The following is a 13,003-nucleotide window of genomic DNA, read 5'->3' as shown; positions in this document are numbered from 1 at the left end:
AAGCTTCCTTTTTTTGTTGATTCTTTCTTACGACAACAAACAGGAGAGAGCTGTTATGAGTGACGCTGCAGAAATCCTAAAATCAGTCCAGATAGGTTTAAATGTCGTCATATTTCTTCTGAACACTGATCGTGGCCTACGAGCGACTGAGTTATGTAATGAATGTTTAATTCTACTTCAAAACCTCAACTCTGGTAGTCACCTTGATATCTCCGATGTACTATTCAATGCGTACTACGCCATCTCTGGTTACACAGATGCAGAAAGACATGCCACCAAACTTCTTGACACATTTAACCATGCCTGGAGACTAATCATCGAACTGGGAGACATAAATATAGCACAAAGCCGGTTTGTAGAGGCAAAGCAACTCCTTCAATGCGCACTCACCATCATGAAAACAATTGGTCACAAAAGAAAAGAAGCAGTGACTCACGGAAGAAGCGGAGCTGTCTGTACTAGACTAGGAGAATATCAGGAGGCTAAAGAATATTACGAGAAAGCACTTGCCATCGCGATAGAAATTGGCTACAGAGCAGGAGAAGGATCAACATACGGGAACCTCGGAACTGTGTTTTATTACCTTGGCAAATATCAGAATGCTAAAGAATATTTCGAGAAAGCACTTGCCATCGCGATAGAAATTGGCGACAGAGCAGGAGAAGGAACAACATACGGGAACCTCGGAAGTGTGCTTGATTCCCTTGGCAAATATCAGAATGCTAAAGAATATCACGTCAAAGCACTTGCTATCGCGATAGAAATTGGCGACAGAGCAGGAGAAGGAAGAAGATACGGAAACCTCGGAAGTGTGTTTCGTTCCCTTGGTGAATATCAGAATGCTAAAGAATATTACGAGAAAGCACTTGCCATCGCGATAGAAATTGGCGACAGAGCAGGAGAAGGAACAACATACGGGAACCTCGGAAGTGTGTTTGATTCCCTTGGCGAATATCAGAATGCTAAAGAATATCACGAGAAAGCACTTGCCATCGCGATAGAAATTGGCGACAGAGCAGGAGAAGGAACAACATACGGGAACCTTGGAGTTATGTTTCATTCCCTTGGCGAATATCAGAATGCTAAAGAACATCACGAGAAAGCACTTGCCATCGCGATAGAAATTGGCGACAGAGCAGGAGAAGGAGCAAGATACGGGAACCTCGGAATTATGTTTTGTTCCCTTGGCGACTACCAAAATGCTAAAGAATATCACGAGAAAGCACTTGCCATCGTGATAGAAATTGGCGACAGAGCAGGAGAAGGAACAACATACGGGAACCTCGGAAGTGTGTTTGATTCCCTTGGCGAATATCAGAATGCTAAAGAATATCACGAGAAAGCACTTGCCATCGCGATAGAAATTGGCGACAGAGCAGGAGAAGGAACAAGATACGGGAACCTCGGAACTGTGTTTGATTACCTTGGCGAATATCAGAATGCTAAAGAGTATCACGAGAAAGCACTTGCCATCGCGATAGAAATTGGCGACAGAGCAGGAGAAGGAACAACATACGGGAACCTTGGAGTTATGTTTCATTCCCTTGGCGAATATCAGAATGCTAAAGAATATCACGAGAAAGCACTTGCCATCGCGATAGAAATTGGCGACAGAGCAGGAGAAGGAACAAGATACGGGAACCTCGGAACTGTGTTTGATTACCTTGGCGAATATCAGAATGCTAAAGAGTATCACGAGAAAGCACTTGCCATCGCGATAGAAATTGGCGACAGAGCAGGAGAAGGAACAACATACGGGAGCCTCGGAAGTGTGTTTCGTTCCCTTGGCAAATATCAGAATGCTAAAGAATATCACGAGAAAGCACTTGCTATCGCGATAGAAATTGGCGACAGAGCAGGAGAAGGAACAACATACGGGCGCCTCGGAAGTGTGTTTTATTCCCTTGGCGAATATCAGAATGCTAAAGAATATTACGAGAAAGCACTTGCCATCGCGATAGAAATTGGCGACAGAGCAGGAGAAGGAACAAGATACGGGAACCTCGGAGTTATGTTTCGTTCCATTGGCGAATACCGGAATGCTAAAGAATATCACGAGAAAACACTTGCCATCGTGATAGAAATTGGCGACAGAGCAGGAGAAGGAACAACATACGGAAACCTCGGAAGTGTGTTTCGTTCCCTTGGCGAATATCAGAATGCTAAAGAATATCACGAGAAAGCACTTGCCATCGCGATAGAAATTGGCGACAGAGCAGGAGAAGGAACAACATACGGAAACCTCGGAAGTGTGTTTGATTCCCTTGGCGAATATCAGAATGCTAAAGAATATCACGAGAAAGCACTTGCCATCGCGATAGAAATTGGCGACAGAGCAGGAGAAGGAACAAGATACGGGAACCTCGGAAGTGTGTTTCGTTCCCTTGGCGAATATCAGAATGCTAAAGAGTATCACGAGAAAGCACTTGCCATCGCGATAGAAATTGGCGACAGAGCAGGAGAAGGAAGAACATACGGGAACCTCGGAACTGTGTTTTATTCCCTTGGCGAATATCAGAATGCTAAAGAATATCACGAGAAAGCACTTGCCATCAAGATAGAAATTGGCGACAGAGCAGGAGAAGGAGCAACAAACGGGAACCTCGGAAGTGTGTTTTATTCCCTTGGCGAATATCAGAATGCTAAAGAATATCACGAGAAAGCACTTGCCATCGCGATAGAAATTTGCGACAGACGAGGAGAAGGTTTCGCATACTCCAATCTTGGAATGGTGTACAGTAATCTCAATAAAAATTTGCAAGCTAAAGAATATTTGGACAAAGCAGTCGGCGTCAGTATTGCAATCGGTTACAGAGAACTGGAAGTCACGGCTATTGTAGGTTTCGCACATGTTTCTGCTTCTGTAAATGACATTCAGAAGGCAAAAGAACATTGTGAGAAGGCGCTTACAATCAGCAGAGAATGCAGCAATAGAGAATGCGAAGCAAAACTATACCTATCCGTTGGTGGTCTATTCCGATCGTTTAGTGAATATGATAAGGCAGTATATTATTTACAGAAAGCTTGTTCCTTAAGCAGCCAAATCGGACACAAAATGACTGAGTTTCAAAGCCTTCTCGGTATTACAGTTTTAAAGATATTGCAGTTCGAGGTTGTGGAGGCAACGAAATATCTTTTTCAAGCTATTGAAAAATATGAAAAAATCAGAACTCTTCAGAAAGGAAACAGTGAATTTAAAATTTCTCTATTAGAGGAACACGGTACTTTTCCTTACAAGTTACTCACTTACCTCCTTTGTGGTACCGGAAAATTTCAAGATGCTCTCTATGCTGAGGAGCTGGGACAAGCAAGAGTCCTCGCAGAACTCATGGCAGACAAGTACTCCGCTGAAAGCCACATCTCAGCTGATCCACGGTTCGGGATTGAAAACATCGCGAGAAGAGAAAGTAACAGTGTTTTTTTGTACATTTCGTATGAAGATCGGCAAGTTCTGCTCTGGGTATTGAAAGCAAATGGAGACATTTTCTTTCGAAAAACAGACGAAGTGAAAATAGACACTCTTATTGCTGAGCAAGTTTGCGAAGTGGAAGGAGTTTTCAAAAAGAGCGCCAAATGCTTTGGTGTTTTACCCACAGCGAACTGCGAAGACCGATCGCTGGGTGACAACATGACGACATCTCTTCATGAAGAGAGCCAAACAAATCTGCGAGGTGACGAAACCAAAGATACCGGAGGAAGTCATCATTTGTGCTACGAATGGATCATCGCACCTGTGGTAGATTTACTCACAGAGCCCGAAATCATTATTGTACCGGATCGTTTTTCGTACCGAGTCCCATTTGCTGCCTTGCGCGATGAACAAGCCGGAAAGTATTTATCGGAGAAGTACAGAATACGCATCGTCCCTTCATTGACAACTCTCCGGCTTATTCAAGAATGTCCAGCAGACTATCACAGTCAAACTGGCGGACTGGTTGTGGGTGATCCTACGGTTGGCAAAGTGCAATACAATGGACGTCTTACTGACATTACACCATTGTTCTGTGCAAGTAAGGAAGCAGAAATGGTTGGTCAACTGCTGGGCGTTCAGCCTTTATTGGGAAGTCGCGCAACAAAGCAGGCGGTTCTTCAAGCAATACCTTCAGTTGGTCTGATACATGTTGCCGCACATGGAGATGTCGAAAGAGGAGAGATTGCCCTTTCTCCTCAATGTACTACTAACAGTACTCCACAAGAGGAAGACTACCTCCTGACAATGTCCGACATTGAAGGAGTTCAAGTGCGAGCTAAACTCGTAGTACTCAGCTGTTGTCACAGTGGGCGTGGATTGGTTAAAAAAGAAGGAGTTATTGGAATCGCTCGAGCATTCTTAGCATCTGGTGCACGTTCAGTGTTGGTAGCATCGTGGGCTATAGAAGACAAAGCAACGGCGAAGCTCATGAAACATTTCTATAAACACCTTGTGCGTGGAGAAAGTGCCAGTGAATCTCTTCACCAGGCCGTTCAATGGTTGAGAAGCAATGGATTCTCCAAACCTTCCCAATGGGCTCCGTTTGTGTTGATGGGGGATAACGTGACATTTGATTTTATAAAAAAAGGGTAAGTCTGATTATAATGAGCAATTTTCTACGATAAACCGATTAGCACACTTAACTTATTCAGTTCACTCAGTTGTCGTAATTTTTTTGTTTGTTTTTGTCTTTGTTTTTCATCCATAAAATGCCTCGAAAAAGAACTTGATTTTGTCTAGCGCTTGGAGCAAGAAGTTTTTCACAGAAGGCTTTCTAAAATTGGCTTTGAATTAGCGTTTCTTTAGTATGCAATACACTCGGAAATAATTAGTCAAATTCGATGCGATACTACACGTTATGACGATGAAGGTAACTTGCGAAGCTGAAAAAGTTAACTTTATCTGTGAAAAATCAACAAAAATAACAATAAATTGACAATCTTAAAGTCACTTTCGCATCAAGCATGGTATGTTCGACAAGTTTGGACAATTATACCCACTGGAATTGAAGAAGAAAGTAATTTCTTTAATTGGAAATCTGTTCCTTTAACTTTAAGGTGAAATAGTGACAAATTTATAATGTTTTTTTTTTCAGGAAAGAGGAACTCGAGGAGGACAACAACGAGACGAAGAAGAAACAGAGCGACTACTGATCCTACACAAAGATTCTTATTCCTGTACACTGTCATTCAGTGGACACTGTCAAGTAGTTGATTTCGCGTGCTTTTGTAAGCAAGGCGTAATCGAAAGGCAGCGACGATAAAACCTGCAATTAAGTCGTTTGATCTATTAAGTACACTATCAATAAGAAACTACAGTAAATTGGGATGGGAAAACTGAACACAGGAAATCAGCTTAATGTATAAAAATGTGAGAATGTGGCAAAGTTTCGTCAAAACTCAAAATTAATCCTTGATTTAAATCATTATAATTCTGTTTTCAATTCTCCCGTTGGACGCACACGTGATCATTAAAGAGTGATTAAGACTGTTCACAGGTGCAGGAGATGATAACATAACAAACTAACAGAAGAGGGAACAAAAAGTGCCGAAGTACTGAAGACACAATCTAAAAAAAAAAAAAGAGAAGGCAATTATGTAAAAATCAGACAGAGAAGAGAAAAATGTTTGAGAATTACCGCAAAAATCAAACAGTGTTGTAAACAGGGCGCTAAATATTAATCTAAAAGTTAAGTGGAGAAGGGAACAAACAGAGTACAATATACTAAAAGAAAAGTATTAACAAATAGAGAAGAAGACAAACGGTGAACGAATTACTAAGATAAAATTAGGAGAAAACATTGGGCGAGATACTAACGTCAAACAGAAGAGTGCAAACAGTTCGTAAGATATGAACGTGACAATCAGCCAGAATTAAGGAAAGAAACAGAGGGCTAGATTTAAATATAGGAAAGAAATTTTAGTTGAAACAAAGAGTGATGTAGATATTTAGCTAAGAAATCAAACAAAGACGAGAAAAGCATTGTGCAGGATTTGAACGAAATATTTAATCGGAGGAGAGAACGAGCCATGTACAAGACACAACTAAACAAAACTACCAAACAGGGCAGTGAAAAAAAACAGTTCTCAATATAATTGCAACAAACAAAGTTAAAAGAAGAAACAGTGGACTGGACAAAAAGGAAAATCATAGGCATGCAATGCTTGCAAGAGTTATTTTTTCGGCTGGGTGAGTTGAGGAGGGACACCGTGTAACTAATGTTTTCATTTTTGTTAAAGAAAAAGAACCTTAACCTCAAAAAGAACGAAAATAACGCATTAGTTTAGTTAAAACATAGAAAAAAAACGTTCCTGTTTGTCTGAAATAAACTCACACGTATTTATTTCGTGGTCTATTGTCTGAGTAATTAGAAACCAAAATAAACTTACTTTACCTTAAGAGAGAGGGGGAGAGAGAGGGAGAGGGGAGAGAGAGAGAGAGAGAGAGGGGGGGGGGGGAGAGAGGGGGGGAGCTAGATGTAAAGGCGCTTTTGTAACCTCATTTTGGCACTTATGTAACCTAAAATGGCACTTCTGTAACTTCTGTGGCACTTACGTAACTTATGGCACTACTGTAACTTGGCATTCCTGTAACTTTGTGGCACTAATGTAACTTTTGTGGCACTTGTGTAACTTTTGTGGCACTTCGGTGACGCCATATTTCTGAAAAGTGTGTTTTTACTACAGATAACAAGTGAAACACTTTCCTAAACATATACTTCAGAGGAAAGGAACTGCATCGTACACGTCTCATCAGAAATGGATGAATGTATGAACGTTGTCAAATTTTCCACGACACTACATTGCATGACATAAATTTATCGTTAAAAGCAAAGGCTTCCTTAATCCATTCAAGAAGGCCGAACTATTGTCTGCAGATTTAATTGCCATAAAAGGACTGCTCAATATTGCATTGTGCAACCTTACGCTTCGTTTACCACACGCACATACAACAAAATGGCGGCCTTTTCTACACGGTTTTACTTGTAAGAGCAGCAAATCATTTTTATTCTCAAAAAATTAATTATGCTTTTTCCCCCTATCCAGCTTGCTAAGTAACTAAAATACTGGGCTGCATCTCCCGGGCTCGTTTACTGGGCACATAAAAATCACACAAACACATTGATCTGGAGTAAAAATGGCTGAAGGCAAAGGCCCAAAGCCGGTTTAATCAGTAATCAAAACTGAATCAATTATTACCCAAAATATTTGAATCTGGGAAAAAAAGCTTGCCCAGTAAAGGTGAGGGCTGAAAAAACGCCAAAGCAGCATGACGCCGGTCATGCTGCCGCCCCACCCAAGGGAAATGCAGCCCACGAATTACATGGCAACACATATAGTTATAAAAGACTAGAGAATGTGAACTGCTGCCCTTGCAAATCAGTTCAAGGTGCTATTTAAAGACAAGAAAACAAACGAAAATTACATACAATGTAGGGAGATGAGGTACTGCTGCCCTTGCTAATCAGCACCTCATATCCCTTCTGAAATGCAAGTACAGAAAAAGGGGGTGGGACTGCCGCCCTTGCTAATCAGTCCCATTCATTTCTGTTAACCCTTGCATAAAGAGATATAATAAATTATTGAAGAAACAAATAATCATGACATCCTAACCAATTTTAGTACAAACGTTGGTGGGACTGCTGCCCTTGCTAATCAGTCCCATCAAGATTTGTGTTCCTGTGCATTACTTCCCCTGCAAGCAATGCACAGACTAAAAATACTTATGTTGACATAGAAGGTATCTTGATATACTTAAGGAATGCGTTAGATTTCCACCGACCCAATGCCCTGATCTGTGCGTCAGACATTCCCCGATCTGCAGCAAAAGAGGCAGCCCCAATACGAAAATCTGTGAAAGTACCCTAGGGCCGAAACATACGAACTAACTGTTGATGGTGCATAGTTTTTGTCATACATATAAGCAATAAAAAGAGCCAATGTATGGGGTAAGATAGGTAACTCTGTTACAACTGAGTGAAAAATTGCATTTAAAAAACCAAGTGCTTGGGAGCTGTTTTATCGGCTAAAGGACCAGCTGGGACTTCCTGAAGATCGGATGTCGGAACAGGTGGTGTTGGAGCCGGTGGTGTTGGAGCCGGTGGTGTTGGAGCCGGTGCCAACCGGCGGGAGACTTCATCGGCCACTCTATTTACCAGGGTCTCCATAAACTGACTGGACAACAGGGCTTCCTGCGGTGTTATCTGTGTATGGGACTCTCCATCGGTTACTGGAGTGGCATTGGGGGTTGTACCAGCTGGGGCTCCTCTTGCAGCTCCTGCTGATGCTGCAGTACTTGCCCTGACACTGGCCCGGGGACTAGCACGTGTCCCGGATGGTCCAGCTTCTGGCCCAACTTGACGCTGCCGTGATGTGCGTGTTCTTGCTTTTGGCATGATTCTGCAAAGGGAAAAGAAACATTCGGCAGAAAAAAAAAAAAAAAAAAAAAAAAAAAAAAAAAAAAAAAAATTGATAGCCCAAAGTGAAACAGAGGGCAAAACCAAGTGATTGGCATCAAAATACACGTACAGTAAGCTGGCAGGGACAACCATGTCAAGACAATTTGTCGACGAGTTGGCAGCCCTTACAACGCCAGAAGCTAGCATAACTACAGATGACTAGCCCACGAAAACCTCAAGGCAATATAAGACTAGGATAACTACATACCCTAGCCATCATAAGACTAGCATAACTACATATGACTAGCCCACGAAAACCTCAAGGCAATATAAGACTAGGATAACTACATACCCTAGCCATCATAAGACTAGCATAACTACATATGACTAGCCAAAGAAAAACAAAGCCTGAGATTACAGCCAAAAGGCAACATAAGACTAGGATAACTACATACCCTAGCCATGCATCAAGAGACTAGTATAACTACATATGACTAGCCAAAACTTAACAAAATAAACCCAAAAAGGGAAATGGGGAAAGCGAACCAGGATCAGCTTTGTTCCGACAACATGCTCGCCGCTCTGAGAACAGCGCCGCGGTAACTGCGGTAAAGCAAATACTGTCCTGAAGGATTCAAGTGAACCCCATCCGCAACATAAAAGTCCTTGAGGGGGCTGTTAAAGTCGGCGTGAGACCAGCAGAAAACGTTAGTAAATTGCTCCAAAACAACACTAACATATTGGTTTAAAACCGTACTTTGCTGAAGAAAGGACAAAGCCTGAGGAGAAGCGATGCCACGTGGGATAACTTGACATACGCCGATCACGCGGACAGAATATTCATCATGAGTAATAAACTAACAAGATCTTCGATCGCAGATCCAACCACTTCTGGAGGAGCATGAGAGAGATCGTTAGTGCCTATTTCCAAGATTATAACATCTGGAGCCAGGTCCTTGACCACGTGAAGGTCATACGCTCTCAATGAATGCACTGTTCGCACGCCAATTCCATGCAAACAAACTGAGGCCGTGCCGTGAAGCCTGAAATCGCGAGCCGCTCGGCGATCAAAACCCGAGTTTAAATCGCGCTTAAGCCTCTTCACAAAGGAATGGCCTAAAATAAGAGCTGTAGGAGCAGCGGCTGCCATGAAACGAATTATCCGAAACGAATTACTATCGCGAAAAAACCGACCCGCGATTCACGACGGACGAGAGCACGTGGGAAATTTGTAAACACGCAAAACTTAGACTCTTTGTCTAACTTGTTCTTCTCGAAAAGTCTGTAGTACTTCTCAGCGGTACCTTCCCGATGCGCCATTAGATCAGCCAGGTTGCTGGAAATTTCCTTATGGCGGGCATGACATTGAGATACAGCACTTTTTCGGTAGAGAGTGTGGTGGACTGGTCCCTTGATCCCGGCTTTCTTGAAAATGGAGCTAAGATCCTTGGTCATTTGATTTGACCCTATTTGATTTCCAAACCATGACAAAAACAACGCCTGTTTCCCATCGGACAGTGCAGCAGGAAGTCTAGGTCTCATTTGCTTTATGAAAACATTGATGTAGCTATACAAGAGCTTTGTTAGTACCACCTGAGCTGGACCATGGGTGTCCATAGTTTTGTGTTTAAGAACTCGAAAAACATATCTTTCGCGTTCAACTCTAGCCCTCTGAAACTCTTCTACGGTCATAGAGGAAACCACTCTGGCACGATTCAATTCATCGATTGATTTATTTCAACTACTGTATTACCGCCAAGTTCGCCTAAGATGATGACTGCATCACGCGAGGCCTGGTCTAACATCCGCAACAACAAGTTTTTACCTCAACTTTAAATCTAATTACAGAATAAGGGATACAACTAAATTTTAAAAAGTCACGGAGCAGCTTTGTTCTTATTATTATTATTGATTTTTGTCTGAAAAGTCAATTCACAGGAAAAAATGTGTCAAAGAACACCTAAAATTATAGGTTGACTTTTTTGTAGTCTGTAATAGAGTTCAAAACAAAAACATTGGGAGCCTTTGGTAAAGAAAGGAAAGTTTCTTTTCTGCTGATAATCTAGTACCCTGTGAGGATTTTTTGGACAAATTGTAAATTAAAAACTGTGCAATATAAAAAAAATTGGTCTCTGAATGTAATACCTGTAACATGGAATTGCCCTTTACAATGTTCCGTATACATGTACCTGTACTGAAAGTTACATGTACATCTGATCATCTCTGGGTTCAAAACCCCACCCCCTCCCCTCTTTAAGAGGAAAACGTCAGTGAAAATACTGTTAATTCCAGAGAAGTTGATTTTTTTGTTTTTGTTTTTTGTTTTTTTTTTTTGTGGTGGCTGTAATTAAAAACACACTATCTCTAAATGATCAGAAAATCATGAAAGCAAAAGAAATGATGAACTGGTTAGATGAAAGATGTAATGAAATTGATGGTTGGTAAATTAACTGATAACTTTTTTTCTGAGTGTGTAAAATCTACATGAATACTGGTACCTAGGACTAATGGTTTTTTGGCATGGTTACCTAATGTTGACATTTTGGGGACATTACACTCTTAACTTAAACTACTCTGTGTAAGTGATATGACTTGACTCATAACTGTAGGGCTAGAAATCAAATGATAGCTCTGAAAAATGTCAGAAGAGGACTAGATTTTGTTCACAAAATTTTGACCACACCCTGGTTTTGAATAAGTTTATTCCTCCGATGTTACAAAGTTCCATAATGTACATGTTTATTGTCATTTGTTTGTTTATTTATTTGTTTTTGGTTTGGTTTTGTTGTGTTTATTTCAGACAGCGATGAAGAAACTGACACAGGGTTGACCAGTGATGATGAGGAGGATGATGGTGCGTGTGACATAGAGGAATACCTGGCAGCTTTAGGGACACGTCCCCCATTACCTGCCAATTTTGAAAAAGCAAATTCAATGCTTCCAGTCATTGAATTATTTCACTGCTGCACCTTTGAAGACCCTAAAGAGAGACCAAGTGCTAAAGACATTGTGGCAGCTCTCAAACCTGAGATCTTGGCTAATGATATCACAATTTCAGAGTAAAGGGTAAAAAAGGAAAACATGTTTTGCCTGTAACAAATATAGACTTTTAAAGGACTAGTAATCATTTTTTTAACGCACAAAATTTTTGTGGAATGACTTAACACTGTAGATACTATAGTGCAAGAGGAGAACGAAACTCATCTGGTAGCATTTATTTGATGTTAGATTTCATAGTCGGAAGCTTTTCATTTAAAATATAGTAAATATAGTAAATTGTAATAGACACAAGTTATTTATATTGAGTATGGTCTGTTGGCCTATATTGAATGCACAATAAGGACCTTTCCTGTGCCAGCAGACAAAACTAGAATTGTCTTAACAAAATCAAAGGACAAATTTTGCCATGACAAATGTTTGTTGCAGTAGTTAGAAAAAGCAGGTTCTAATGTTTTTTTTTCAGTCAACCTTGATTTTTAAGGCAAATCATGAATTTAACCTTGAAATCAAGGTTGACTTGAAATCTTCAAAATATAATAAAATATAGTAAATTGTAATAGACACAAGTTATCTATATCGAGTATGGTCTATTGGCCTATATCAAATGCACAACAAGGGCAGAATTGTCTAAACAAACAACTGTTTTGCCAGTACAGAAAGGCTCTAAATTAAACACAAGTGCCAAATGTAGAGAGTAAATAGGACTATAGTGTTAATAATTAAACAACTAGATGGTCATTTATGGCATCTCAACCTCAAAAAAAAGATGACGAAGTTATTGGAAAGTGTTTAGACTGCTTTGTAAGCTATCACATGAAGAAACAGGTGAAAAAAATACTTCTATGGTGCATTGAGTAGTTTTTTTCAGAACCCTTTAACCTCCAAGATCTGATTGTTAATTCTCCCTTCTAGCTGCTACTTATATCCTTCTGAATTTGGTGTCAGCTTGAGAAAACAACTTCAACCTGACAAGATTGAATATCCTCATGACCTGTTAGCTGGATAATTTTAACTTATTATAGGGATAAGTTACTTATTAATCATTTCTGGGAGTTAAAAACCTCATGGAAATCTGTAGTCTAGTTTACTGGAACATAGAAGAGAATAGAAAAAAGAAGTCAGAACAATATAGGGGAAAATGAAGATTTTTCCCTTCTGTAACCATTACTTGACTTTTGGATGAATGTTTAAAGATGAATTTTCAGGCACAAGTTTATCACAAGAAAAAAATGTGAAGGATTTGGACCTCTTCAAACTTACTTGGGCATGAAAATGCAGCAATTGTGGACAATGACACAAATCGGAGTATCCTCCCTGTTTTCCTCCCCTCGAAGAAACACTCCCCAGGGGGTCATATAAAGAAAAAGTAGCTCTAACGAAAAATCACGATAAATTTTGTCAAATGGGATTGGCAAAAAGCTAGCTTCACTATTTTCTTGCCCCACCTATCTTATTTACAGCAATCACTGATAATTTTCCGCCTTCGATAATTTTCCGCCTTCTAAGGCAACTGAGAGGTACTCGTACATTTCCACTTCTGTACACACATCAATGCTCCACTTCACCCCTCTCCTCTACTTTATTCCCAATTGAGCCCGCAAACCTTTGAAGACAACAACAAAATTTCATGAAAA

At 40.5% G+C, this 13,003-nt stretch overlaps 1 protein-coding gene across 1 annotated transcript; it reads left to right on the top strand.

Annotated features, from left to right (window-relative positions):
* The first annotated feature begins 3,055 nt into the window (after positions 1-3,055).
* LOC131770012 (tetratricopeptide repeat protein 28-like) lies at positions 3,056-5,574 on the top strand. The gene is made up of 2 exons (XM_059085732.2): positions 3,056-4,560; positions 5,067-5,574. Exons 1-2 carry the CDS (start codon positions 3,056-3,058, stop codon positions 5,122-5,124), a joined length of 1,563 nt encoding a protein of 520 aa, XP_058941715.2. The 3' UTR covers positions 5,125-5,574.
* Positions 5,575-13,003: the final 7,429 nt, after the last annotated feature.

The sequence above is a fragment of the Pocillopora verrucosa genome, chromosome 12 (genome assembly GCF_036669915.1).
Source record: "Pocillopora verrucosa isolate sample1 chromosome 12, ASM3666991v2, whole genome shotgun sequence".
NCBI lineage: Eukaryota > Metazoa > Cnidaria > Anthozoa > Scleractinia > Pocilloporidae > Pocillopora > Pocillopora verrucosa.
Note: the sequence above shows the minus strand (reverse complement) of the source record. Positions and strands in the feature narration are given on the sequence as shown.